The sequence below is a fragment of the Antrostomus carolinensis genome, unplaced genomic scaffold (assembly GCF_000700745.2).
Source record: "Antrostomus carolinensis isolate BGI_N321 unplaced genomic scaffold, ASM70074v2 scaffold14606, whole genome shotgun sequence".
In the NCBI taxonomy this organism is placed as follows: Eukaryota; Metazoa; Chordata; class Aves; order Caprimulgiformes; family Caprimulgidae; genus Antrostomus; species Antrostomus carolinensis.
Genome location: NW_010319902.1, coordinates 6541 through 31422, shown reverse-complemented (window position 1 = coordinate 31422; position 24882 = coordinate 6541). Strand labels below are relative to the sequence as shown.

General features: G+C 41.7%; 1 protein-coding gene across 1 annotated transcript in view; it reads left to right on the top strand.

Annotated features, from left to right (window-relative positions):
- The window catches only part of LOC104517850 (ovostatin), a 30541-nt gene extending 6646 nt beyond the window's left edge, over positions 1-23895 (top strand). Inside the window, exons 8-35 of the mRNA XM_010169435.1 lie at positions 407-524; positions 1205-1325; positions 1553-1662; positions 2679-2837; positions 3643-3870; positions 4085-4142; positions 5392-5537; positions 5933-6082; positions 6719-6889; positions 7465-7597; positions 8899-8998; positions 9723-9951; positions 10510-10636; positions 11871-11992; positions 12660-12711; positions 13005-13088; positions 14059-14235; positions 14551-14632; positions 15492-15648; positions 16114-16188; positions 16781-16946; positions 17554-17774; positions 18209-18424; positions 18565-18689; positions 18884-18974; positions 21429-21500; positions 22766-22868; positions 23843-23895. Of these exons, the coding sequence (XP_010167737.1) occupies positions 407-524; positions 1205-1325; positions 1553-1662; positions 2679-2837; positions 3643-3870; positions 4085-4142; positions 5392-5537; positions 5933-6082; positions 6719-6889; positions 7465-7597; positions 8899-8998; positions 9723-9951; positions 10510-10636; positions 11871-11992; positions 12660-12711; positions 13005-13088; positions 14059-14235; positions 14551-14632; positions 15492-15648; positions 16114-16188; positions 16781-16946; positions 17554-17774; positions 18209-18424; positions 18565-18689; positions 18884-18974; positions 21429-21500; positions 22766-22868; positions 23843-23895 (3646 nt within the window). The remainder of the gene's footprint in view (positions 1-406; positions 525-1204; positions 1326-1552; positions 1663-2678; positions 2838-3642; positions 3871-4084; positions 4143-5391; positions 5538-5932; positions 6083-6718; positions 6890-7464; positions 7598-8898; positions 8999-9722; positions 9952-10509; positions 10637-11870; positions 11993-12659; positions 12712-13004; positions 13089-14058; positions 14236-14550; positions 14633-15491; positions 15649-16113; positions 16189-16780; positions 16947-17553; positions 17775-18208; positions 18425-18564; positions 18690-18883; positions 18975-21428; positions 21501-22765; positions 22869-23842) is intronic.
- Positions 23896-24882: the final 987 nt, after the last annotated feature.

The following is a 24882-nucleotide window of genomic DNA, read 5'->3' as shown; positions in this document are numbered from 1 at the left end:
GGTTGCTGGCTGTGACACTGCCAAAGGCAGGATGGCATGAGCCAAAGGGGTGAATAGGAATCTTTCTGCAATATGTCCTGCTTTACTTTAAGGCACTAATGAGAAAAAGCAAGCAGCAGGGAATGATATCCCAGCCCTGAGCCCAGCAACCAGTCTCCTGCTTCAGACCTTGAAGAATCACTACACGAAGAAAATGGTAAAGCAGGCTTTTTTAACAAGATGCCAGAAACAGCCTAAAAATAGTTGAAGGGAATTCTGCTAGGGGTAACTGGTTCTAATTCCCAGCTGCCCTTCTGTCTGTGCTCTGGGCACTCCGGAAGGGTTTAGACGCTGCATTGCTCTGCAGTCTTTGCAGGTTTCAAGATAAGTCTATATGATTGGATTCTTGTGTCTCTTCCTCTCCTAGGTACACCTATGGTCAACCGGTGCAAGGGAATGCCCAAATCAATCTGTGTCAGCAGCGCTTTTATAGTCCACGATGTGAGCAAAAGCAGAAAGAATCCTGCAAAGCTGTCACTGGACTGGTATGATACAGGGCAAGGCCTTTCTTCCCCATCAGCTTTACTACCCAACATGTAGCACAGTGTTTGGTGGCCTCATTCATTTCCTGGAGAACACCAGAGAGACAATCCCAGAGGCATGTTTTTTACTGTCTCACAGGCAATGCTGAAAGAAACATGAAGGTAGTTTTTAGCAGTGACCTTCTTAGGACACTGGGTTTTCCCCTCAGAAAATGTTAGTAGGAGGGAGGGGAGCTTATGAAACTATAAATTTCTGATTGTTCCTAAAACACAAGCTGTGTTCTTATCAAGAGTAATCAGCAGATCTATCTGTACTGTGAGTCTCTGAGGGCACCTAATGTTAAACTAATGATCAATTTCTCCACTGAATCAGACTTAAAGTGGTCTGGTCATAGAGCTCAGGTATCATGCAGGATGGGTTTGAGAAGGGACATGATCATAGAGAGGACTAGTGGGAATGAGGAGAGTGGTTTCCAGGTGCAAGGGTAGATGATACTGAAACAATGAGCTGGGAAGGGAGCCAGGGACTGAGAAGTGTAAGGTAGGAGGGGAGTGAGTAGAAAGTAGGAGCTGAGGATGTGAGCAGAGGCATGAAGCTCTTCAGAGACCCACTAATACAGATTCAGGAGCAATTTTCCAAAACTTGAGAAAAATGGGCTTTTCCTTTTGTGCTCCTTTTTCAGCTGGGGAAGGATGGCTGTCTCAACACTGTCATCTCCATCAAAACATTCCAGCTTTACCGCAGCTATGCCAGGAAGTATACCGGCCTCGATGTAGAAAGTATCGTCACTGAAAATGGGACAGGTAACACCAAGTGTAGGCTGGGAGTACCTGATTAAAGCTAATAGGTGGTACTTTCTGAGATTAATCTCCTGCATCCTGATCTGTGCAGCAAACAACCAACCATCACCATTTTCTTCCTGTACCTTTCCCTCTGGAGCATCACTGCTCCATATAGCTTTTCAAACGAAAGAGTTTCTGCCCACGTCTGATTTCTGTTTCCTCCCCTTTGTACTGGGTGTGTCTCACAGGTATCCAGATGAAAGGCTACGACTATGTTGCAGTCAACCAAGAAAATGACAGAGTGATGTTCAAAAATATGGATCACTATTACAAGAGGGGAATTCCTTACTATGGTGAGGTGGGTACCTGAGAGGATAGATTTAGATTAAGACTCCCTGAGGTCCAGCATGATGATCTCTCTGTTGCCCCACTTATGGCTGTCCCCTAACTCTGTGCTGACAACTTCCCATGATAAAGTTGCAAAACAGTGACTGCTGCCTCGTTCTCTTATTACGTTAGGTACTTCCAGAGAAAATAAGAAAAGTACATCATACCTGGAGTGTTAGGGTCTCTCTTCTGCCATAGTTAGAGAATGCCTAGAAGGTGGGTAAATGAAAGGTCATATGAGTGAGGAAGGATAGTCTGCAAGTAACTACTTCAGCAACAGGCATGTCTAAACTGAAGGTAGAGTTTACCCTGCTTTGCCTCACACAGTCCCAGGCATGTTTACCTAAAGCAGTACAAGTGTTGGAGCACATCTCAACTTCTTAGCAACCTGCACACACAGGATAAACCCAGGCACAGAAAGGAGGATGAGCATACAGAGGGTATGCAGAGGTGCCCAGGAGCTGGGAGGTGCTACTGACCTCTACAAGTTACCTGTGGACACGAAGCAATCTGGTTGCTTTAGGTATGTTAATAGGTGCCCTCCAAAGAGTAAGTGCTCTGAAGTCCCTCTGTTTCTGTTTGCTCAGGAAGGGAGAGCATAAAGTAAGAATTTAAACCATCATCTCTCACTCAGGAGTTTTTAACTTATGTAGTGCCCCACTGAATGAATTGTCACTGAAGAGAAACAGGGGACTTATCATTAAAAGAATCTTTTATACAAGCTCATGCATATAAACAACTCCTTCTCCATCTGTGACATATAGTTTGTCCTTGCACTAATGGGAATTGCCTGTCTTTGCCTGTCACAGAACTCCTGCTCCTTCAAAATACTGAGGAGCATTTGACTCAAATACATTTCACTTTTGATTCCTACCTCCTGCAGTTGTCCTCAGTGCTAAAGAGAGTGTGTTCTGCTGAGCAGAGAATTTCCTGTTCTTTTGGGTTTGTTTTTTTTTTCTGAATCCATTGGGTATTTTTTGTGTTCAGATTGCTGTGACGGATGTGGATGGCAAGCCCATTGCCAATAAGATTGTCCTGCTGGAGCTCAATGAAGAATACCTGGCCAACTATACCACTGACAAGAATGGAATTGCTGCCTTTTCCATCGACACGTCTAACTTCTTTGAGCCCAGTTTTAAGCTGAGAGTAAGTAAATACAGGCTTCAGTCTAATTCCTGAAAAAATCCTTCATTGGAGAGAGGGATTAGAAGCAATCAGTGGGTACTGGCAGGATTGTTTCAGACGAAGAAAGTAGGCAGTCAGTCCACCATCACCTGCAGCCTTTGTGAAACTAGTATGAGAAAGCACCACTGCCTGAGGAGTGGCAGACTGCGCCCCAGGAGAGTGTGGGCTGCAAAGATCCTCAGCACCTTCCTACTTTTCCCTCTGCTCAGAAGCCCTTTATGCAGCCACCTTCCTTCTCTTTATTCTGTGTGCTACAGAACCTACCTCACAGACTGCCCTGCCTTCCCCACCCAGCCTGGATGCACACCAGCCTCCTTCCCTGCTCCTGCCTGCTTCCCTGCCTTTCTTCTGACAAACACTCATGCCTCTTACCATCACATTGTCTTCTCGTGTTGTCATGCCTTTTCTTTGGTGTGATGGGAAGAGTTGAGAAAAAGAAGGCTGTTTGAGAACAATGCCTTTCCAACTCACAATAAGTCCTAGCAGTTTATAGAACCTGTCCCAGTCCTGTGAGCATCTGAAATAACCTCCCTAATCCCAATGTACCATAGGTGTCTGGATACAGTAAGGTGTCCAGAAGTTCCCCCACTCTGGACTGGTGAAGCACAAGTTTTTCACATCAGCTCTTGCTCTTGGCTTAAACAGTCCCACAAAATCAGCTCCCCAACATAATATTTTAGGGGGAAGATGCCTTTGCCTCTCACCTGCCTGCTGTTTTTTTATATTCCACTTTGCTGTTTCCCCATGTATGACTTCTGCTTTATAGGTCAGGCAGGCACCAGATATCTGTGAAGACTTCTTCACTTGGAGGAATGATGATGAGCCACAAGTCTTATTCCTTGTCCGACGTTTCTACTCACGGACCAACAGTTTTGTGAAAATTGAGCCAGTAGAGGAGAAGCTCAGCTGTGGCCAGCAGATAACTATAAATGTTCACTATGTCCTAAACAGAGAGGGCTACAGGAACGCCACACACACAAACTTCTACTATGTGGTAAGTGCTACCTTAACTACCAAAACTTCTCTTTCACTTTCTCTTGAACACTGCATAAGGTAGAAATCTCCAGGCCAGATAGTGGTAATAGATCACAGCTAGGCTTGATGGCCTTTGAGGGCTCACAGAACACTACTCAAAATCAATGATTTCATGGGGGAAGGGAGGAGGTGATTTTGATCCTATCATCTCATGAGTTTTTTTCTATGCCCAGATGATGACAAAAGGAAAAATTATTCTCAGTGGCCAGAAGCAAGTCAGCATCTATGGTGGTAAGTTCTGGACCATATTACTACATATACTTCAGAGCATCATTCTGAGTACCAGAGCATCAGTAAGTTTTGTAAGAAGGGATGAAAGCAGAGAAGTGCAGCTAAATCAGGTACTAGTTCTTAAACCCCATGACCTGTCACCACTCACAATATCATTTGCTTTTGCTGCAGAATCTAGCCAATGCCCCATATATCAAACTGATCTTGTTAGCTGAAAGATGAAAACTTTGTTGTGATCAAACACCAAGGAATGTGACCTTCTTCTGTTTTATTACTTGCCAAGTAGTATTTGCAGTTTCATGGTTATTCTTTGACATTCACGTCTTCACCAATTAGAAGACTAAAACTTTTTTAAGTTTTAAGTAATAGGTGTCCCATTAGACAGGAATATTTAGCAGTTAACTGCTTGGAATTCATTGCACTTTTAGAAAGTCTCCAAATACCCACATATGACAATGATCCTACCAATCACAGAAAACTGAACTTCGTTCTTCCATTGTTAAAACTATCTTTTCTTGCAGAACCTGGTCTATTTCCAGTCTTCAATCGGTGGCTTAACTAAGCCTCACTCCACACACAGGACTTGTTTAATATTTGCTGTCTTTGGTCTTCCTCTGGATATTAATGCACTATGGCTGCAGAGTATAGGTTCCTCTATGGTTTAGGGAAAGGCATTCCATTCATCAAAAGGCAGCTGTGTGACACTACTTTTTCTTCATGAAATCAGCTTGAAGTCATGTGTTTTTTCCATATTATTGGGGGCTAACACTAAGGTGTATAATAGTGTGTGACTCATCAAAACTTATGCAAAAGCTTAATTTCCTGTGCCTGCCCTAGTAGTTGTCATCCACATAGATAAGAACTTCATATTTCTTAGTGTTAAGAGAGCTCTCCTTTCGCTCAGGAGATTGGCCTATCTCCTCTGGTGTCAGAGGTTCTAGGTTTGAGACCCAAAGGCAATGTTGTGCTCTTCTTGTAGCAATGATGCACAGATTTCCCTGTCCAACTTCTACTCATCCCAGACCCCTCTCTGCACAGCACTCTGCTCTCAGGATCCTCCAGTTTGTATCTGTTGTCTTGCTGATGGGAAAAGTTCCTCAGTCACTGAGAGATGAATCTTCCAATATCCAACTTCCCTGTTTTTAAAGGTGCTAGTAGGTTATGGATGAATATTTTGTCTCTCCACCAAAGCTGAGGTTTGTGTAACCTCTTTTGTTGGCTTCTCCCCTGTTCCATGTTACTTCCACAGCTCCCAGAGGTACATTCACCATCACACTAAATGTCACTGAGAAGCTTGCCCCCAGCGCCAGGCTGTTGCTCTACACAGTGCATCCTCATGGGGAGATAGTGGCTGATAGCTCTTGGATACGCAGTGATGTATGCTTCAAAAACAAGGTGAAAACATTTGCTTTCTTATCAATGGCTGTATTAGCTCGCTCTTTGCTGAGAGAACATTTAGGGAATGACTTCATCAAGAGCCCTGCACTAGAGATGGCCTTTAGGATTGGAAAGGTACAGATGTGGCTGGGAACATGAGGTGCTGTCACTGGAATTGACACGTATGCTCAGAATCAAACTAAGTTCCCAATGGAGTGTGGAGAGGGAGGTGAGTAGGGGACTATAGAGGTTGTGAGTTTTTATTGAAGAGGGATTCAGAAGGGCCATCTAACAGTAGGAGCTTTGCCCCAAAGAGAACAGAATGATTACTGGTGAAAGGTGATATTTAGATCTACATGTCAAGCTCATACTCTTAATTTCTGTGTGATTGTCTTGGATTTATTCATTTCCAGCTTCAGCTCAAGTTCTCTGAGAAGCAGGGTCTACCAGGCTCTAAAGTCAGTCTCCACCTTGAAGCTGCTGCCAATTCCTACTGTGCCCTGCGAGCTGTAGATCAGAGTGTACTTCTTATTCAGCCTGAGCGAGAGTTATCTGCTGAGCACGTAAGCCACACCCCCAGGCCTGTGTTCTTTTGACCTAGGGACAATCTGAATGACATTCCGGTTCCCACCTGTGATTCTTCTGCTGCTGGCTGTGTTTTCATTTTTCCTTTGGAAACAAACATCTCAGTGATTAAAGAAATGTCTATGGCAGTTGTACACTTCAAAGCCAGAAACTGATAGTGGAATATTCACTTTTGTAAAGCATGGCAGGGTAAGACATGTCCTAAAGATATGCCTCATGTAAATGCTTGGAAGCATAATTCCTCCCTGAGGTGTGATTATATACAAAATGGCATTTTATGACTCAAATAGGCCTTGAGCCCAGAACAAAACCTGTAGATGTCAGCTAGTATCTTGTTGGACGCCAGTCTCATCTCTGCATAACTCAGGAGTATATCTCTGTCCTCTTTGCTCAAGTTCACCCACACCCCATTGCCGAGCAGGAGGAGGCAGGTAGAGTCCAAACCATGTGTATCATCAACCAAATTGCTTATTCATTTCTAAGTAGGCAAAACTAGGCAAACCCACCACAGTCTACAGGATTGCTCAGGAGCCACCATAAGCTTTGAATATATGTGATTTTGCACCTACCTGGGACCTTCCTTGTGTTAACAATAGTTATTCTCACCTCCGAAGGTATACAACAATCTTCGTGTGAGTGATTTATATGGCTATTACTATAGTGGGCTCAACCTGGAAGATGACAAGCTGGAGAGGTGTACCCCAATCAAAACAACATTTTTTGATGGCTTGTACTATGAACCTGTGAATGTCAGTCGTGATGGAGATGCCTACAGGATTTTCAAGGTATGTGCTCTGTGTGGTTCTTTAAGTAGAAGGTATTCCAGAAGAATTCATGTACATCAGCATCAAACTTTCTCAAGTGGTGGTTCTTGCTGCTAAGAGAAAGCAGCTGGTGCCTGGAACTGCCTAAAGTCTCCAATCACCCAGTTTCTGCCTTCTCATCCCCTCTTATTCAGGAAGCCTGAAAATCACTATCAAATATATTCACTGGGATCCTGCCCATACTTCAGTAAACATTTCCTAAGCAGGACCATGGCCTTGGCTCATGACCTCAAGCATTCCTAGTAAAGATCTGAGCCCGTGATGCAGGCCACTTGTTTCCTGATACACTTGCCTCCACTGTCTGCTGACCCCATGGCTTAAGACCTAACATAAGCCCCATCATTACTGCTCGCCACAGAACATCAGGTGTCACTGCTCCATAAGAAAGATATAGGGGTTGGAGAGGATGAGTTGTGACATTCAAGGTCGAAAGGGTGGGATGTGAGGAGGGAGGAGAGAGGTGAGGTATGAATAAGTAGCATGCACTGGTAGCTAGTGCATGCCCAGAGTGACATGATTGATTCTTTCACATTCAGGATATGGGCCTGAAGGTTTTCACCAACTCTGTGCTACGGAAGCCAGTTCTGTGCAATGAAGACAAATCTGACATGGAAGATCACCCTGCCTATTCTGAGCATGGTGTCACCCATGTCAGTAACTATGGCACAGGTAAAAGAAGGTTCATACTGTATCTCCAGTTATAGTCTTCCTGTTCTTCAAAACTGTTGCCTCTATAAAATAATAGCCAGCATGTTGAGTTTTTTGGGTGGAATAGATCTATCTGTCCCAGTTTGCCTCTCATAATCATTTTCTAACAGTCCTTGCAGTAGTCAGTTCTCTCTCACTTAGATACAGGGTGCGTACAGAAAAGACAGGGAATACTGAGATGCTACTTCTTTCATAAACTGACATTAGATTTTCAGGTTTTTTCAGGTTAGAACTTTTAATCAAATCACAATTCAACTAAATATTTAAAAGGCAATGAATGCCAATGCAGAAAAATAGTGGCAATTCCCATTGCCAAGAATTCACACAGCACTTAGCATACTTAGCACAGAGTCTTCAAAGCAAGAGTTATGATTATCTTTCTCCAAGTCAGGTTGCTCAGCAAAAGATAAAAAGTAGCAGTCATAGGTTGCCATAAGGGAAATTCCTACTCAGCTCTAAGAAAAAGTTCTTCCCCATGAGAGTTGTGCTACACTAGAAAAGGTTCTCCAGGAGGTTTTGGAATCTCTATCGCTGCAGCTTTTCAAAACTGAGGTGCACAAGACTCTTGAGCAACATTATCTGACTTTGAGTTAGTCCTACTTCAAGAAGATTGGACTAGAGAACTTCAGAGGTTCCTTCCAACCTAGATTGTTTTTTAATGATTCTGTGATTCTAGGATTCTAAGTCCAGAAAAATGAGAAAGTCTTGTTGTTTCCATGATATGGCTAGGAAATATGAGGTACCTCCACGCTAAATGAGTTGTTGGATATCACAGTTGAGTACATGGAAAAACTGGAAAGATGACCTTAGCTCCTTATATCAGACCTGTAGTTTGACTATACGAACAAAAATAGCTTTCCAATAGACTGGATATTCAGGGAGGTTTGTAAAGCATTATAGCTTTGGTGAGAATATTGGCTACTGTTGCCCATTGGCAAATCAAGAGAGCTACTGCGAGAGGATAGGAAACGTGCTTTTCTAATTAGATGATGAGACCTTCCAATATGAAATAAAGTGAAATGTCTTGTGAAATAGCTAAATTTTGTAGTATTTTTCCATAGGAAAAGGTAATAGATTAGAAATTGTTTCTTCTTGTACCCTATATCTCTTAGAATTTTCCCTTTTTGTGTGACAAAGAATGGAAAAATGATCAAATGGAATACTCAGTGTTCATTTATGGTGAAGAGTGTGTCTGACAGCAGTTCCAATTCTTCTGGTCTGACCTCTCTACTATTATACTTTAACTATCCACAATCTTTTAGATGAGTCAAGGCTTATTGGTGGGGGTGCTGGTCCAAGAGTTCCAAACACTGTTCGGAAGTTCTTCCCCGAGACCTGGATTTGGGATCTGGTTCATACTGAGTGAGTATTTTTATCTTCATTTCTTACCTCTCGTGGATTTTTTGCACTGATACATGTTGCTGAAATGAATTCTGGGAAGAAGCCATGGAACATAGGTCTGCTTTGTAGGTGCAGGTCTCCTTTTCCCATCTTGCTCAATGACCGTTGAGCTTCTAACCTTGTACACATTGTCAAGCCTGCTTCAGCTGTGACTGACGTCTGCTCTGTGTTCTGCCCCCCATCCTTCTGATGGGAGAAAGAATGAGGGCTAAGAGTAAAGTAAGAACATTTGTTTAGGAGCAAACAGGAGTAAAGCCTGTTATTTTTCATCATATTTTAAATTCAGCAGCAGCCAACTTAATGTTTTTGTTTTTCTTTCCAGGCTATCATAGCATCTGCAATAAGAATATCTGCATCTTAACTCTGCATTCAGGGGCTGTTTTAGAACATTAATCCAAATTTATTGGTTCTTCTCTGTATGTTTGGGCATTATGGTATTTAAACAAATTGTATTTCTAAGTTAAAAAGCTGAATATTCTTCCAAGTGCTTTTAACATGTAGTTCCCCAGCATCTTCATCTTTACTTCTAGTTTTATAATTATTTTTTTTTTAATTATGGAGAAAAACATTGCAGAAAATGAGATGAAAACAGAATTACTAACTCAAACAGGGAGCCTATTCTATAATTTGTCTTGAAAATGCCAAAGATGATAATTTCTCATTCTGTTTTTCTTATTTTCTTCAGTTCCAGGGGAGAGGTCAATGCCTTTTACACCATTCCTGACACTATCACAGAATGGAAAGCCAGCGCTTTCTGCGTGCAGGATGATGCTGGGTTTGGCATCTCTTCACCTGTTGCACTGACAGCTTTCCAACCATTCTTTGTGGAGCCTGCCTTGCCATACTCTGTCATTCGAGGGGAAAAATTTAATTTAATAGCCAACATCTTCAACTACCTTAACAAATGCATCCAGGTATATCAAGCTCCCTTTTTTCTTCCTCTACGGTTTGTCTGTTTCACAGAGATAGCAGCATTCTCCTGCATAATGTATCAGAAATGCAGAAGTGTTTAACTTGCACCTTAACCTGACCACATTACTCTCTCACCGGACCCATCCCTGTGTCATAACATCAGAGAAACATGGCCTATGATCACTGTGTCTGGTCCACAGAAGATAAGAACCTGCTCTTCTTTTTGGTTCTGAAGGAGGAACCTGAGCAGAGGGTATGGGTACTGTGCTGTGCAAAACTCAATACATGCTGAGTATGTCGTATGTAGCAGTAACTCATAAAAGGACTTGACTAATGAGCACAGGGACCTTGGTATACTTCAGTCAAAAATAGCCACTAATAGTGGGCAGAAAAGACATAGGTTTGCCATTTCCTCAGAGAAATGCCCCATCCTTCTTTCCTGGTATCATCCCACAGATTCAGATGACAAACAGCTTCTCCAGCAAGTCCCTTGCCCTGCAGCCTGACTTTAGGGGCAGTCTACTTCATTTGTAATCTTGCACTTTCTTTCTTTGTCTCAGATCAGTGCCGTACTGGCAAAGTCAGGTGACTACAAGGCAAAAATCCTTTCACCAGAGGGAAACACAGCAAAGGTGTGTGCCAATGAAAGAAAAACCTACATTTGGGCTGTTAGCCCCCACAAACTTGGTAAGTTTGTCTCTTTATCACCCTGGTATACCTCTTTTTTATCTTTCTACCTGTGTCATGCCCACTCTTTGATGCAGTATCAATAATCCACAGGCAGGCATTTCTGGACAGCTCCATTAATTGCTCCACAAATTTAGTATTGGACAGTTGCTAAAGTTCCCTTAGACACACTGAATGAGCAGTGAATTGTTCTGATGTTATGTCTCTTCTGATTTCTGGTAGTCCATTTCCTGTCCATTTTAGGAAGATCTGTTCACTTGCCACATTATGTATGAAATACTGTCAGTATTTCATTACCTATGATCTTTCAGCTGACAGTTTTGCACCTATCCAGCTCTACTCAGCAATAATAAAATTTGCTAATGATTTTGAACTGGTTTCTCAACAACAAAGGAGGACATTACTTCTCCCTGATTTTACAGCTGTGTTAATCCACACTGCCTTCAAGTCAACATTGTCTTTTATAAAAAGCAGTTACAACAGCTTGCATGTGTAAGTGCCCCAAAAGTTGAAGTCCAAAAAAAAAATTAATTAGCAAAAATTCTTCTCAAAATGAGCTACAGATGTATTTTTTCCTTAAAAGGTTGTTTCTAAGATCTTATAGTCAGTATGATTTATTTCCTTCAAACTCACTGAGAAAGATGCAAAATTATAGTGAGATGAAAATTGGATACGCAGCAAAATAATATTGCAGAGCCGGAAAAAGGAAAGCTACTGTCTCTCTCTTGTGACTCTGATGATAATGCACTTTGTTCCAAGTAAAAAACTTCTTTGGATTTCCCGTTTGCAATGGTTGCAGAACTGAAGTGACCAACGCCTGAAAAGCTGCTCACTTCAGGGTTGCTGCTCTGTGTTGCAGCAGCACTGAGGCTGCATCTCAGTGTTGTCCCTCAATTAACAAATTCCATCTGAAGGAAAGCAAAGCTATAACTACTGCAACACCACCCTAGGCCGGAGAAAACTTAACACAAGGCTAAGAAGAGGTGGAAATTGGTAGTGTGTACTGTCAGTTGTTTGTCCAGGATCACCTCTCTCTATCTTGTTCCTCATGCTAGGGCCCCAGGCAACCACTCCTTCTCACTAGCAGGTAGACATGGAGCCTTCATGAAATTTGCTTCTACAGAGCTGCCTTCAGAGACAATATGTTTCTGCCTAGAAGAAGCAATGAAAACCAGGGATAACTGTAGACACTGAAAATAACTTTCTTTTCTTGGGCTGGTGGGTGGCTTTCCAGGTGAGGTGAAATTCACAATTACTGCTGAGGCCAAAGTGAATACCAGAGGTACTGGAAACAGCACATCCCCAGAAGAGAAGATAATTCACAGGGACACTCTGATTCAAACCCTACTTGTTGAGGTACAGTAGGAAATCTGCATGTGCTTTTTGCTTTGTGGAAACTGCAATTCCTATAGCTATGGGTTAGAGGCAATTAGCTAGCGTGAGGTGGCAAGACAGCTGACACAGATGGAGCTGTGTACAGTAGGTTTCTCCACATTAATATGAAAGTGTCAATCACAAGAGTCAGTGACATCCACTGTCCTCCTATCACTATCTCCTTCCTGGGACCATGAGCATACATGCCCTGACACTCCACAGATGTCAGTAGAGATGTAGCCAGAAGAGGGAAGACTCCATACCTTACCTGTAAATACCTTTAGCCTGTGACTCTCATACTGCGGACCTGGGTGGAGGGCAGATATAAAAAGAAAAAGGATTATCTTGAGTGTCAGAAAGCACTAGCCACAAAGGATTAGTTGGACAGAGTCCCTCTAAGAGGCTGGAAATGTCTATTTTATAACTCCTTTCTAAGAAGGAAGGTGCTCTGAACAGGGTGTTGGGTAAAAGAGAGAGGGAGCCACAGACCAAGAGGTATTCTAGTGGAGCTAGGGCAGGATTGGGTACAAGGGGTGCACTGTCTGCATAGCCACATCCACATACTCTTTTACACTGTTAACTTGTTCACGGTTTCCTGATGTTCTGCACTTTTCTTCCTCTTCCTGACCACTTCTCTGCAATCAAACAGCCTGAAGGTATTAAAAAGGAATTGACTCAGAGCTCTCTCGTCTGTACGAAAGGTAAGGCAAGTTCATTCATTCCAGGGAGTTAGGGAACCTGCTTCACTGTCTTGTAGGTTTTGTCCTACAAAACCAGAGACCCTTCCAGGGGAGGAAAGAGGGTCTCAGGGTCAAGGTGCTGGGCTACCAGTCAGGATTTTCAGAGATACCTTTGATTAATTGGGCAACTCTCTGCAGCGATTTCATTACGCAGACTGCAGATCATAACAGTCACTGTAGTAATGCTTACCAAGTGAAGAATTCTGGAATAAAATATTATTTTAATGATTCTTGTTGTTACATTTTCTTATCAGGCATAACAAATTCTGAACCAGTCTCTCTCAGCCTGCCAAGAAACCTAGTGGAGGGATCAGCCAGAGCTTATTTTTCTGTCATAGGTAAGTTTAGTACTTAGATTAAAACCAAAAGTTAATGGCATTTCTATTGTGCTGCACCAAGTGCCACCATGTATACATATGCAAAACTAATGTAAAATTGAGGAGATTATAGATTTATTAATCATGATGTTAGAGAAAATATTTCCTGCTTTGCAAAATGCCAATGAAAGAAAAAGTTGCTCAGAATTCTCTCATATCGAAAGAGGACAAAATAGACAAATTATCTAAACTTATATTGCATTTCAGTTTATACTGAGTTAGCATATCCTATTCTGTACACTGAAACAGTTAATTCAGCTGAAAAGTAAGATAAAGCAGACTTCTTTGAAAAAAAAATATTCAAAACTTTGCTCACTGCCTAATTTCAAATTTAAGCTTTTGCATAATGAAAACATTTTGTCAGTTTATAAGTTTCTATAGAAAAATACTTTCAGGTCCCAATCAACTCTACTGATCTTAAAGTAATTATTAAGACTGACAGTTCTCTTCAAGGAAAAATTTTTGAGGTTCTGAACTCAGACTGCTTTCTAAACACAATTGTTTTGCATGCCTGGGTCAGCGTGAGATGTGCTGATACTGTGCAGTACAGTCTCTGTAGCCCATCAGCACCACACCTCACCTGATTCTCACATGTACATATAAAACAGAAGCAGACTGTAAAGGGTGGGGAAGCCTAATCCTTCCAAGGGTTCATAGCTGTTTCTCAGAACCCATGTCAGCCTGAACTGGTGCTCAGTTTTTTCCCAAATTCTCAGTTTATCCCAGGTGTCTAGCATAAAAATTAGAAAAACAAACAAAAAACCAAAAGACATTTCAGCCTTTCTTCTAAGCTGTGTCTTTGGTTACTGTGATTACCCTGTATCAGTCATTGCCCTTGAGTTCATAATAAGGTAATATAAAGTTATGTATAATGCTGTGTAACAAAAACATGTTTGAACTGAACTGCCTCCTCATATCTTTCATTCTCCAGGAGACATTTTGGGTACAGCCCTGAGGAACATGGAGAACCTCCTCCATATGCCTTACGGCTGTGGAGAACAAAACATGGCCTTGTTCACACCCAACATCTATGTCATGGATTATCTGAATAAAACTGGGCAGCTGACTGAAGAGATTAGAGCCAAGGGTACTGGATATTTATCAGCAGGTGAGAGGCTTTCAGATTCTTGCATCTAGTATTGAGATTGTGTGCATTTAATGCTAGAGCTCTACACAGTGAACAGTGATCTCTGCATTCTAGCACCACGTTTATCACATAGGAGCAGGCAGTGACAGTACCCCAAAGAAGCATGTCATCCTTCCAGGAGCAAAACCAGCTAGAATTCATAGCTGCTAATAGTATTTACCAGACATACATTACTTAATATTAAACTCAAAAATCTTGCTGCTTCAGTTGAATAAACAGCAGAACTAGTCTTTTTTTTTGTGATTATAAAATAAGTCTTCTTTATTACATTTTCAGGGTACCAAAAACAGTTATCATACAAACATCGAGATGGATCCTACAGTTCCTTTGGGACGCGAGATAGGAAGGGGAGTGTGTGGTACGTGATGACACTTTCTGTTTCCCTAGCACAGGATGTTTAGGCTTTGAAAAATGATCAAAGTATTAAGTGATTCTTATTTTTAAAAGACTAAATGGACATAGATCAATTACTTTGGATCACCTAGTAAGGAAGAGATTAATAAATTGGAGAGAGTGCAACAAAAGGATGATAAGATGACTGAGGGCTGGAGTACCTAATGTTCAAGGGGAGGCTGAAGGAACTGGGTTTGTTCAGCCTGTAGTAGTGGAGGATAATGGGGAGCTTAGGTAAAGCTTTCCGCTACATAGATGAGGACTGCAGAAAAGAGAGAGTCAGACTCTTGTCAAGGGTGTACCAAGCTGCATCAGGAAAAATTCGAACTGGGTAGAAGGAAAAAAAAATCTTCTCCAGGAGAAGGCTGGAGCACTGAGACAAATGCCCAGAGAGGATATGGCTATCTCTGTCCCTGGAGATTTTCACAACATGATCAGACAAGAGACTGAACAACCTGATTGAACTTTGAAGCAGGCCCTAGTTTAAGTAGGTGGTTGGACTGGAGACTTCCAGAGGTCCCTTCCCACCTAGTTTATTTCATAATTCTATTAATTAAGATTAGAAATTACTATTATAAATCATCAAACTGTGTCTATACTTTACCCCTGCTCTGAACAAACGGTTTCAGCACAATAATGGAGAAACCTCAGGTCAGCTTTTAATATCAGGATCTTATTTATTTAAAACTTACAAAACACTTGCTTATTTTACCTCAGACATTATGGAGTGCATTTTATGGCATTTTCTATCTGTATCCAGTTACTGGCAAACTTCTTGGTCTTGTCCATGCCTTACCTGCTTTCTGTTTCTGGTTGACCTGCAGGCTCACTGCCTTTGTGTACAAGTCCTTTGCACAAGCCAAACGCTACATCTACATTGACAGCAATGTCCAGTCTCAAACTTTGATCTGGCTGGCAAGCAAGCAGAAGTCAGATGGCTGCTTTGAAAATGCTGGGTCACATTTTAACAATGCTTTGAAGGTAACTGAGATAAGTATAGTCACAAACTTCCAGTCCTGCCATTGGGATTGATTTGGATCATTTCCGCCAAACACAAGCTTATCACCACACCCTAACTCTTCCTAGTACCATCCTTTTGTGTCTGTCACATACAAGTAGGGCATGCTCCTCATGTCTGCTATTGATGATGAGGCAGAAGCAAGTAGAACTCTCTGAGGCAGAACTCTCGGGTTTGGTTTTCCACTACTGCACTATGTATTCAGCCATAGGCTGTAATATGCACTATTGCAAACTCAAGAAAATGCACGAAATAATTTTGGCTTTATCCTGAATTAACTTGATCTTTCTCATTCCTGTGCACACAGGGAGACAGAAATTGCTTCTGGTCTCAAATCTAACTGATATCTGAACTATTAATTAATTCACATTTTGTTTCTTTCTTGGACATCTGTACTGACCTGTTCTTTACTTGTGTTTTTTCTTCAGGGTGGAGAAGAAGGTGGATACTCACTCACAGCATACGTTGTGGCAGCGTTGCTGGAGGCTGGACACTCTGTTGTGGTAGGTATTTGATGCTGTTACGCTTTACTAGTCTGGTCAGCTATATGTCAAACACTGCACAAGTCACAGTCCTCACATCTGTATTCTTCAACAATGTGGTAAATACTGATTGTAGGACAGTAGGGTTAGCTGAGGAAATCTGTTTCCAGAACCCTGCATTTGCCATAAGTATTTGATAACTAGGAAATGAGTAATAACTCTTTTATCTAAATATCCATTTGAGAGAGACTGGTTCATCATGAGGTCTCAATACACTTTACATAGCTCTGTAAAAATGATGTGCATTTTAAAGCTAAAGCAACAAAGGGACAAAGGATTCACCTGCATAAGGTCATCTTGCAAGTCGGGAAAAGAACCAGTGCTTTGTTAGTCCAGCCATGCTGCCTCTAAATAAATGCAGAAAGAAGGTAGCACCACTGGAAGGGTATTTTTTACAGGATACACACTGTAGGCCCTTAAACATGCCATGGATCATGTATATTTTTAGCATGAAGGTTCAGTGATGGCAGCTTAAGAGTGATGAAAGTATTTAAAGAGAAGCTGAGACACAAATCCAAGTACCTGACAACCCTACTATGTTTCGCATTAACAGCATCCTGTGGTTCAGAATGGCATGAACTGTTTGGAGACTGCATTTGGCAATGGGGTTCACAACTTGTATAACCAGGCTCTCTTCGCCTATGCTTATGGCTTAGCTGACAAAGAGAAAAGATATCAGTTCTTCCTTGAGAAGCTGGACAAGACAGCTACTAGAGATGGTAAGTGCAGTATGGCCATGATCCAGGCAATACAGATGATGGAATAGCCTGTGGTATGATATAAGCTATTCTGATGCACAGTTTTCTCATTCTTGCTGCTCCCTTCCCATTTCATGCCTGCTATGCTACTGAATTGATCTCTATGAACTTCTCTGTCTCTTTTGAGACAGAGCTGTGACCTGATTTTATTAGAATTATTAAATAATGTAGAGGGGGAGAGATCCCTTGAAGTCTCCAGTCCAAGACAGTGGAAAACTACCCCTTGTTTCCCCATTAGCCTTCTCTTCTACAGGTTGAACAGACCCAGTTCACTTGGCTGTCATGTGCTCCAGTCCATGACCACCTTAACAACCTTCTGCTGCACTGCCTTCACTTCAACCCCTCTTTGACTTATATAGCTCCCTTTTATTCATTCCCTTTCCATCTCTTCCTGGGTTTTTTTTCCATCTTGGAACTAAAACTTATCAGTTCAGGACACTGATGGCTGAAAAAACTTTCGGGTAAAGGAAGAGAGAGAATTGTATGTCTGTCTCCCACGCGATACTGTAGTGAATTAACCAGCAAATAATTTTTCCATTCTTTTTGCACTCCACTTTTCTGTTTTCAGGTGGTTCAATTCATTGGCAGCGAGAAAATAAGCCACCAGCAGAACATTTTCCTGTGTTCTATTCCCGTGCCCCTTCTGCTGAGATTGAAATGACAAGCTATGCGCTCCTGGCTTTGCTCTACAAAGCCAAGCTCACTCCAGAAGACTTATCTTACATTTCTCGCATCGTGCACTGGCTTGTCAAACAACAGAACCCCTACGGTGGTTTCTCCTCCAGCCAGGTAACAGCTGGGTGTGGTAAAAACAAAGCTTCTGGGAGCAGTCCAGCCTGCAAGCTGGGTCTCAATAGCATGACATATCTTCCTGACTACATATCAGTTTGAATAATATTTGAGAAATGGTCTTTGCATAAGTGTCCTTGTCAGGGCACTTTATGCTCTTCATAGGCAGCTTCATACATATTTTAGTTTTAGGAAATGGGAATTTACTTGAGTTTCAAATTAGCAGTAGACAGCAGTCACTGTTGATGCAGCATTATCCCAGTTTTTCTGGGTTAATTCAAATCTATTGCCCCAGAACTTGTGTTAGCTCTTTGCAAAGTCCCCTCCACTTATGAGCACTGACAAAGCATCAGGGAAATAGGAGCTGTGCTAATTTCATGCACCACCTTACAGCTGGGTATCTATCTAATTAGGGATCATGTTGTTCTTTTCAGGACACTGTTGTTGCTCTCCAAGCTTTAGCCCAATATGGATACCTCACCTTCTCTAAAAAAAATCTCAACACAGTCAAAGTCAACTTCATGGAGTTCCCCAGCAAGACTTTTCAGGTGAATGACAAGAACCGCTTCCTACTGCAGCAGGCTGCCTTACCCACTATTCCAGGGAATTACAGTGTGGAAGTGAATGGCACTGGCTGTGTCTATCTGCAGGTAAGCAAGCTGGAAACTCAGCACCACCCTTCTGAGAACTAAGTGGGGGGTCCTCCATACCTCTTTCCTCTCCATACCTCCTGCAAAAGCCACAAAAGCCTGTAAGTCTGTGACCATCTCACAATTACCGTCTCTTTTAGACCACCCTGAGGTACAATGTCCATTTGCCAAAAGAAGTTGCAGGATTTTCTCTCTCTGTACGTCTGGCCAATGTATCCTGCACAAGCAACTTCCCACCAAAGTTTGACCTTGTCATCTCCGCCAGGTAAGTTCCTCTTATTGACCTACTCCCTTGCATTCACAGTCTGGTAAAGCATCCAAGGAAGGGTTTAAGTACAGGCAGTTAACTGCTACTGTGCAGCTGCAGAAAGACAAATAGGACCTCTGGAAACTGAAAATGTCATTCACTGGTCTCCTCTCCATTTGCAGACCAGACTAACGAAACTTCTCTCATTTTAGTTACACAGGAAATCGCAAAGTCTCCAACATGGCTATTATTGACGTGAAGATGCTCTCAGGTTTTGTTCCTGTAAGATCTTCCCTGAAAAAGGTAAAGAATGGGAGCAAAGTGAATGGTAAACACTGAAAACATAGGAAGTTGGCAAAAATAATGAGCAAACTGGAACTCCATGAGAACTCTGCAAAGCCCTTGGGCGCAGCCTTCTGTCACATACTCTGCGTCTCAGACTTGTAGCTGTTCATCTGTTGAAGAAAAACCTGTTAGGAGTTGCCAGCTCCAGTAGCCCAACAGAGGTGAGACTGCTGCAGTTTCATATCCCCAGGTCCAGCCAACAGCAAGGCTGAGTGTGTATTCCCAATAGGCAGACATGCACACTATACATATATGTACATATACACATACATACAGATTTACATGGCCAGCCACACAGGTCAACAGAGACAGAAAAGACAACACTCACACAAACACAGACAGCACAAATGGCCTTATCCTGTTCCCCTTTCTGGCTGAACGGACTGAAAGCTCATTTGTGGAAAAGATAAATAAATATATATTTTTATATGTATACACACACACATTTACACATGCAAATACACAACATGGATCCCTCAGGTAGCTGACCTCAGACACTCAGTCTGCCCAGGAGCTGCCCCTGCATCCTTGTTCTACCCAGTGGCTGGCACCTGGACACATGTGCCCTTGAGGCCACAGACCCACTGCAGTGGTTGGAACTGAGCCTCCCAGCACCCACACATGTGCATGGTGGGTACCTCCCGTAACCAGCCTTAGACACACAGTCTCTGCAGCAGCTGGGCTTGGATCCCCTGGTCGCCCAGTTGCCTCACACAGACACATGCACACACACTAATACACACAAATGACTCTCCGCTAGCTGGTCCAGTTCAATGGACTGACCCCTAAGACCTTATGGTACCTCCAGTAACAGGTTTGGACCTCCTGGTCCCTCCTATAACAAACTGAGATCGTCTGGTATCTTCAGTATTTGGCCCAGACTTATGCCTGACCCAGTAGGTAGATGCCAGGCCGCTTAACTTGCTCACCAGCTAGTCCAGCTTTATATTCACTAGTGACCACCCACTGACACACACTCCCATAGACAACAGGCCTGAAGTCTGATCTCTCAAGATGCTGGCACTCCAGACACGTGGTCCCTGTGATCTGTGGTCCCCTCTTCCATGACTTGCACTCCATACACACAAGTGCATGCAGAATAGAGAGCCCTTCACCCAGGAAAATGATCAGAAACAGAGTTTAATAAGAAGAGGGGAGAGACTGTTGTGACCAGGTGCAGAGCATGGCCAGGCAAATGTACTGATGACCAACCTATTTATGTGCAACCAACTCCTTTTAACCCATTTTCCCATCCTTTTTCCTCCCAGTTGGACTTTATCTCTCCATTTGTTGCTTCTGGTTCTTCCCCTAAGCATTCTGTTTCTCAGTAGTCCCAGCATCCCATACTCAGCCTCTGAAGGCAGCATTTCCCTTCAGTCAGTAAGGTGATCCAGGGATACTCTCTGGTCCTTTGTGTTTATGTGGATGAGCTTTTAATCACACAACCTAACAGAAACTATGTAAGAAATATTTCTGCCATAGTTAAATTGCTCAAATGGACATTTTGCAATGTTATCATTTTAACATGGCTATTCCTTCCTCTAGAGCACAGTTTAACAAACACACAAAAAAAAGTGGGTATTGCTCTTCCTTTATAATCCAGAAATTTGGTCACAATGATGACAATTCTGGGGCATTGATAAGCACATTATTCCAGTTCCTAGCACAATTTAGGTTCTGCAATAGATGCATTATCTTCAAGACATGAGCCTTAATCTTCAAGTAGATAAAAAGGATGTAATTCATTGTAGAGTCTACTTATAGCTAGATGCATTTATAACCACTCAGCATTCAGGTCTGAATTTCTTTTTTTACTAGAACTTGTCTTTGGAAGATTTTTCCATTGAGATGTTACACTGTTTGGCACCCTGCTCCTCTTTATTTGTACATTATATATACTTTATGTACCTACATTTACTTTATATGTACTCCTTTTTATAGGTATGGGGAAAAATAGCTGGAAAATAGGTTTTTAACATTTGGAATATTTTCTTTTGGTGTATTTTTATAGTAAAATAATTTTGCTCGTGCTTTTCTAAATTTTTTTAAAACTTTTTGTTTTTAAAATACACAACGCACTAGAAAGTGAGTCAGCTTGAGCTGTATTGTATATTTTAAAAATCAGAAGTTTAAAAAATGATCGTGTAATTGTGAATTTTCATTGAAATAAGAGCACTAAGTTAATGAGAAAAGTCACATACAACACAGCTGACTAGTGAAACTATTTTTCATTGTGATCAGTTTGCACTCGTCATGTTCAGCTTGCATTTCTTATTTTGGCCACGAGATGACAGGGTGGCCCAACAGCAGCATGGCAGCAACTTCAAACATGTTTTGCTACCAAATAGTTATTTGTAAGTCTCCTTGGCAAGTCTCCTATGTTAACACTGCTATCATTTGCTTTGTTTAAAGGTTCAGTACCAGAATTCTGTTGTGAATCGCGTAGACATCAAGAACAACCACATACTCTTCTACCTTCAGAAGGTAAGTCTGGGAGGGGTTGGGTTTTTTGGGGTTTTTTTTAAATTAAATTGGAAGTTTAAACCAGATAAAAGAATAGTCTTATTAATAGTAGATTAGCAATACACTCGTCTTAAAGATGTGAAGGGACTTAACTGAGTCCAACATCAAATGTATATACACAGCAGTTGCAGTCTACAGTGAAGAAATATGCATTTGTTATAACTTTTTGTGAAGAATGCTGTATGATTAAATAGCACTTCACAAACACAGCTAAGCTGCATTCCATATTGCAAAAGTTCCCAGTTTGCATAATATTCTTCAGCCTCGAAGTGATGCTTGTCATCAGTTGATCTGAGAGTGTTTTACAGTGAGTCAGTATCGTCCCCTCCCTTTTAAAGAGATTGCTGTATGGAAAGAATAGTCTTCCCACATCAACGACATTAATAAAGGGAATGAGAGATGAGAAAGATGAAAATCAAAACACAAGGGATGTTAAAATACCAAGAAGGGAAGATGAGAAAAAGCACAAATAAATAGTAATAATATCTACCTCTCAAACACTATTTTCTATTGGTTGGTCTCCAAGGATCTAATAAGGAAAACTGGAGTCAGTATTCTGAATTCACAGAGAAGCTGAGATGTTGAGATGTGAAAAGTTTTCCCATCAGGGCACCAGTGATACAAAAAGTTGTCCAGATCCTGTATCCATGGCTCCATTCCTATAGAGATCATCAAGATGAAAACAAGGACAAAGGGAAACAGCCTGGGGCACAGTCCCAGGCATGCAGAAGAAAGCTTTCGGCTGAGGAAAATGAACAAGGAGGAAACATTTGGCTGCAAGAGTGTGGAATGAGGAACAGAAGCAGAGGAGAGGATGGGGACTCTTGAGTTCAATGTGATTAAAGAGAGAAGATTCATAGGAATGCTGAAGGTGTTTTTAGATGGTGAGGAAGGCAAGGAAAGAAACTAAACTAACAGCAGCTTTTAGTCAGAGGATGAATGCTGATGTGCTGAGAGCTGCAGTAACCAGGGAATGGTTGGAGTAACTGGCAATGGAAATATGAAGAGGAAGAAAGAAAAGAGCACACAATTATAGCAACAAAACGTATTAAGCAACAGCTTTTGAACAATTATCAGATTCGATATCAAGTTTGCAATCTAGAGAGAATTGTAGAATAGCACTTTGTCACCCAGTCTGACCCAGGAATGCATCTGTTCAATCCTAGCCTCAGGGATAGGTATGAAAACAAAAAGTCTGATACATTTTGTTGTCTTGCTATTTCCAGGTCTCCCGGAAGGAAATCAGCTTCTCCTTCAGTGTGGAGCAAAACCTGCCTGTCTCAGATATCAAACCGGTGCCAGTACATATGTATGATTACTACGAAACAGGTAGGAGACCTCAGTAGGCTGGAGCAAAACCTGTAAAATCAAAATATTAATCTCAGCATTTACAAGGTGTGGACAGTGGATTTTCCCTTGCTCTCCTTGTGCAAGCTTCTCTTCACTTTTCTGCATTTGCTGCCTTTGTTTCTCAGGAGAGACAAATGGAGAGCAAGCTAGCAATTCTGCCGCTTTTGACTGCCAGACTGCCAAGGGTTTGCAGAAGCATAGACAGTTTCTGCCCCCCTGTCTTTTCATTTCTTGCTTCATTTCAACATAATGCAAATTAGAAAGTTATACCTCAGGAGTTGCTTTCTTACAAACTACCTACAGAACAAGTGTGGTTCTACTTTCTTTCCACAGTTTGAACACAATGGTTAAAATCAATAACTCAAAGGTAGCAGTGTTCCTGACTTCTCTGATTGGGTTTATCTAGGTTTTTCACTTTATATTGCCATAGTAGATGACAGTCAAAGAACTGTTCTTTAGTGGAACTGAAATACTTAAGTATGACAATCCCACTGAACCCAACAGGAGTTTAAGCACCTAACTAGAAAATTAAGTGCCTCAAACACCTTTCTCAATCTGGTGTCAAGGAACTAAAATTGCATTAGCTGTTACCCAGTTACAGAATTTATGTTATCAAAACTGTGGCTCAGGTTCTCCCGTGCTTTTCTCAAGCTTGGCATAACCTTTGAGAACTGCATGCTGGCAGATGAGCAGCAGTATCCAGAGAATTGACCGTGGAGTGCGTGTTCTGCAACCTACTCTATGTCCTGCATGATGACAGCAATGATGTGTCCTGACAAACACAGCCAGTGACTGTGCACCTCTGCAACGGGGTGCCTTGACAACTGGAAGACTGCCACAACATCTATCAAATGTTTTCTGGTTCATAATGTGTTAATCACAGGTGCACATGGATTGAGGTCAGAATGATTTCTTACTCTCATGCAAATGTCATCTTCCTTTCTTCTTTCCAGATGAATATGCCGTTGCAGAATACAAAACACCCTGCTCTCTGTCTTCCAACTGAAATTAGATATATGCCAGAAGAGGTAATGGTTCAGAAGATATCAGGCAAGTATTTGTAGATACAGAAGAGGATAAGAGACATGGTTGTTTCTGGGAGGGCAATGAAAAGCACATAGAAGAATGAGGAATAAGCAAATCCCAAACTGCAGGAGATCAGCATGACCCATTCTGACCCACACTTCAAAAGAGCCTGGGGTCAGCATGGATCAGAAACTCCAGATAAAGTGCTTTTCCTAACAAGGGAGATACTGTGCAATTGTTAACCCTGACCATCCATCTTTTTGGAAACTCATAACATATGTTCCTGTGGGAGCTTTGTATAAAGGTAAACTCCTGAAACATGTATTCTTGGCCACAGATTCCTCTTAAGAAATCCAAGATTAGGAAAACAATCTGCTGCTGCTGCTCCTGCTGTAGATTTTATATGTTTTGGTCTTTCCATTTATCCTGAAGGAAGCTTCTGAAGAAATTACTTTGACCCTCACTTTTTTCCAGTGATTGAACTGAATCATTCCCACGTGTCAGAATTCCAGTCACAGGAAGAAAACTTTTATGCATTTTTTGCCTCTATTTAGAAGGAAGTTTTTCTTCAGATTAACATCTCATATTTGATACCATTTTGAAAGAACATGCCCTTCTGCTTAAACAATGTGACACTGAAAGATGGTTACATATCAGCTAGGCCTAGCCAAGTTTGTGCTAAAAGACAAACGTTAGCTGAGCTAAAATGATAACAGGAATTTCGAGGCACCAAATCTTTGCAATAGGGTAGATAAGATAATGATGTTAGAATAAACCAGGTTTGTGGAGACAGAAGTGTTGTAAACAGGCCAAAAAGATGAACTAAGCATGAGCAAAAGAAAAGTTCAACTAAAGGGCACAGTGACAAAAGTTTCAACGACCACCAGAGGACTCCCAAAGACCACCAAGAAGACTCCAGTGCACATACAAAAAGGACATTTACATATATTAATGAGTTCTTGGAAAT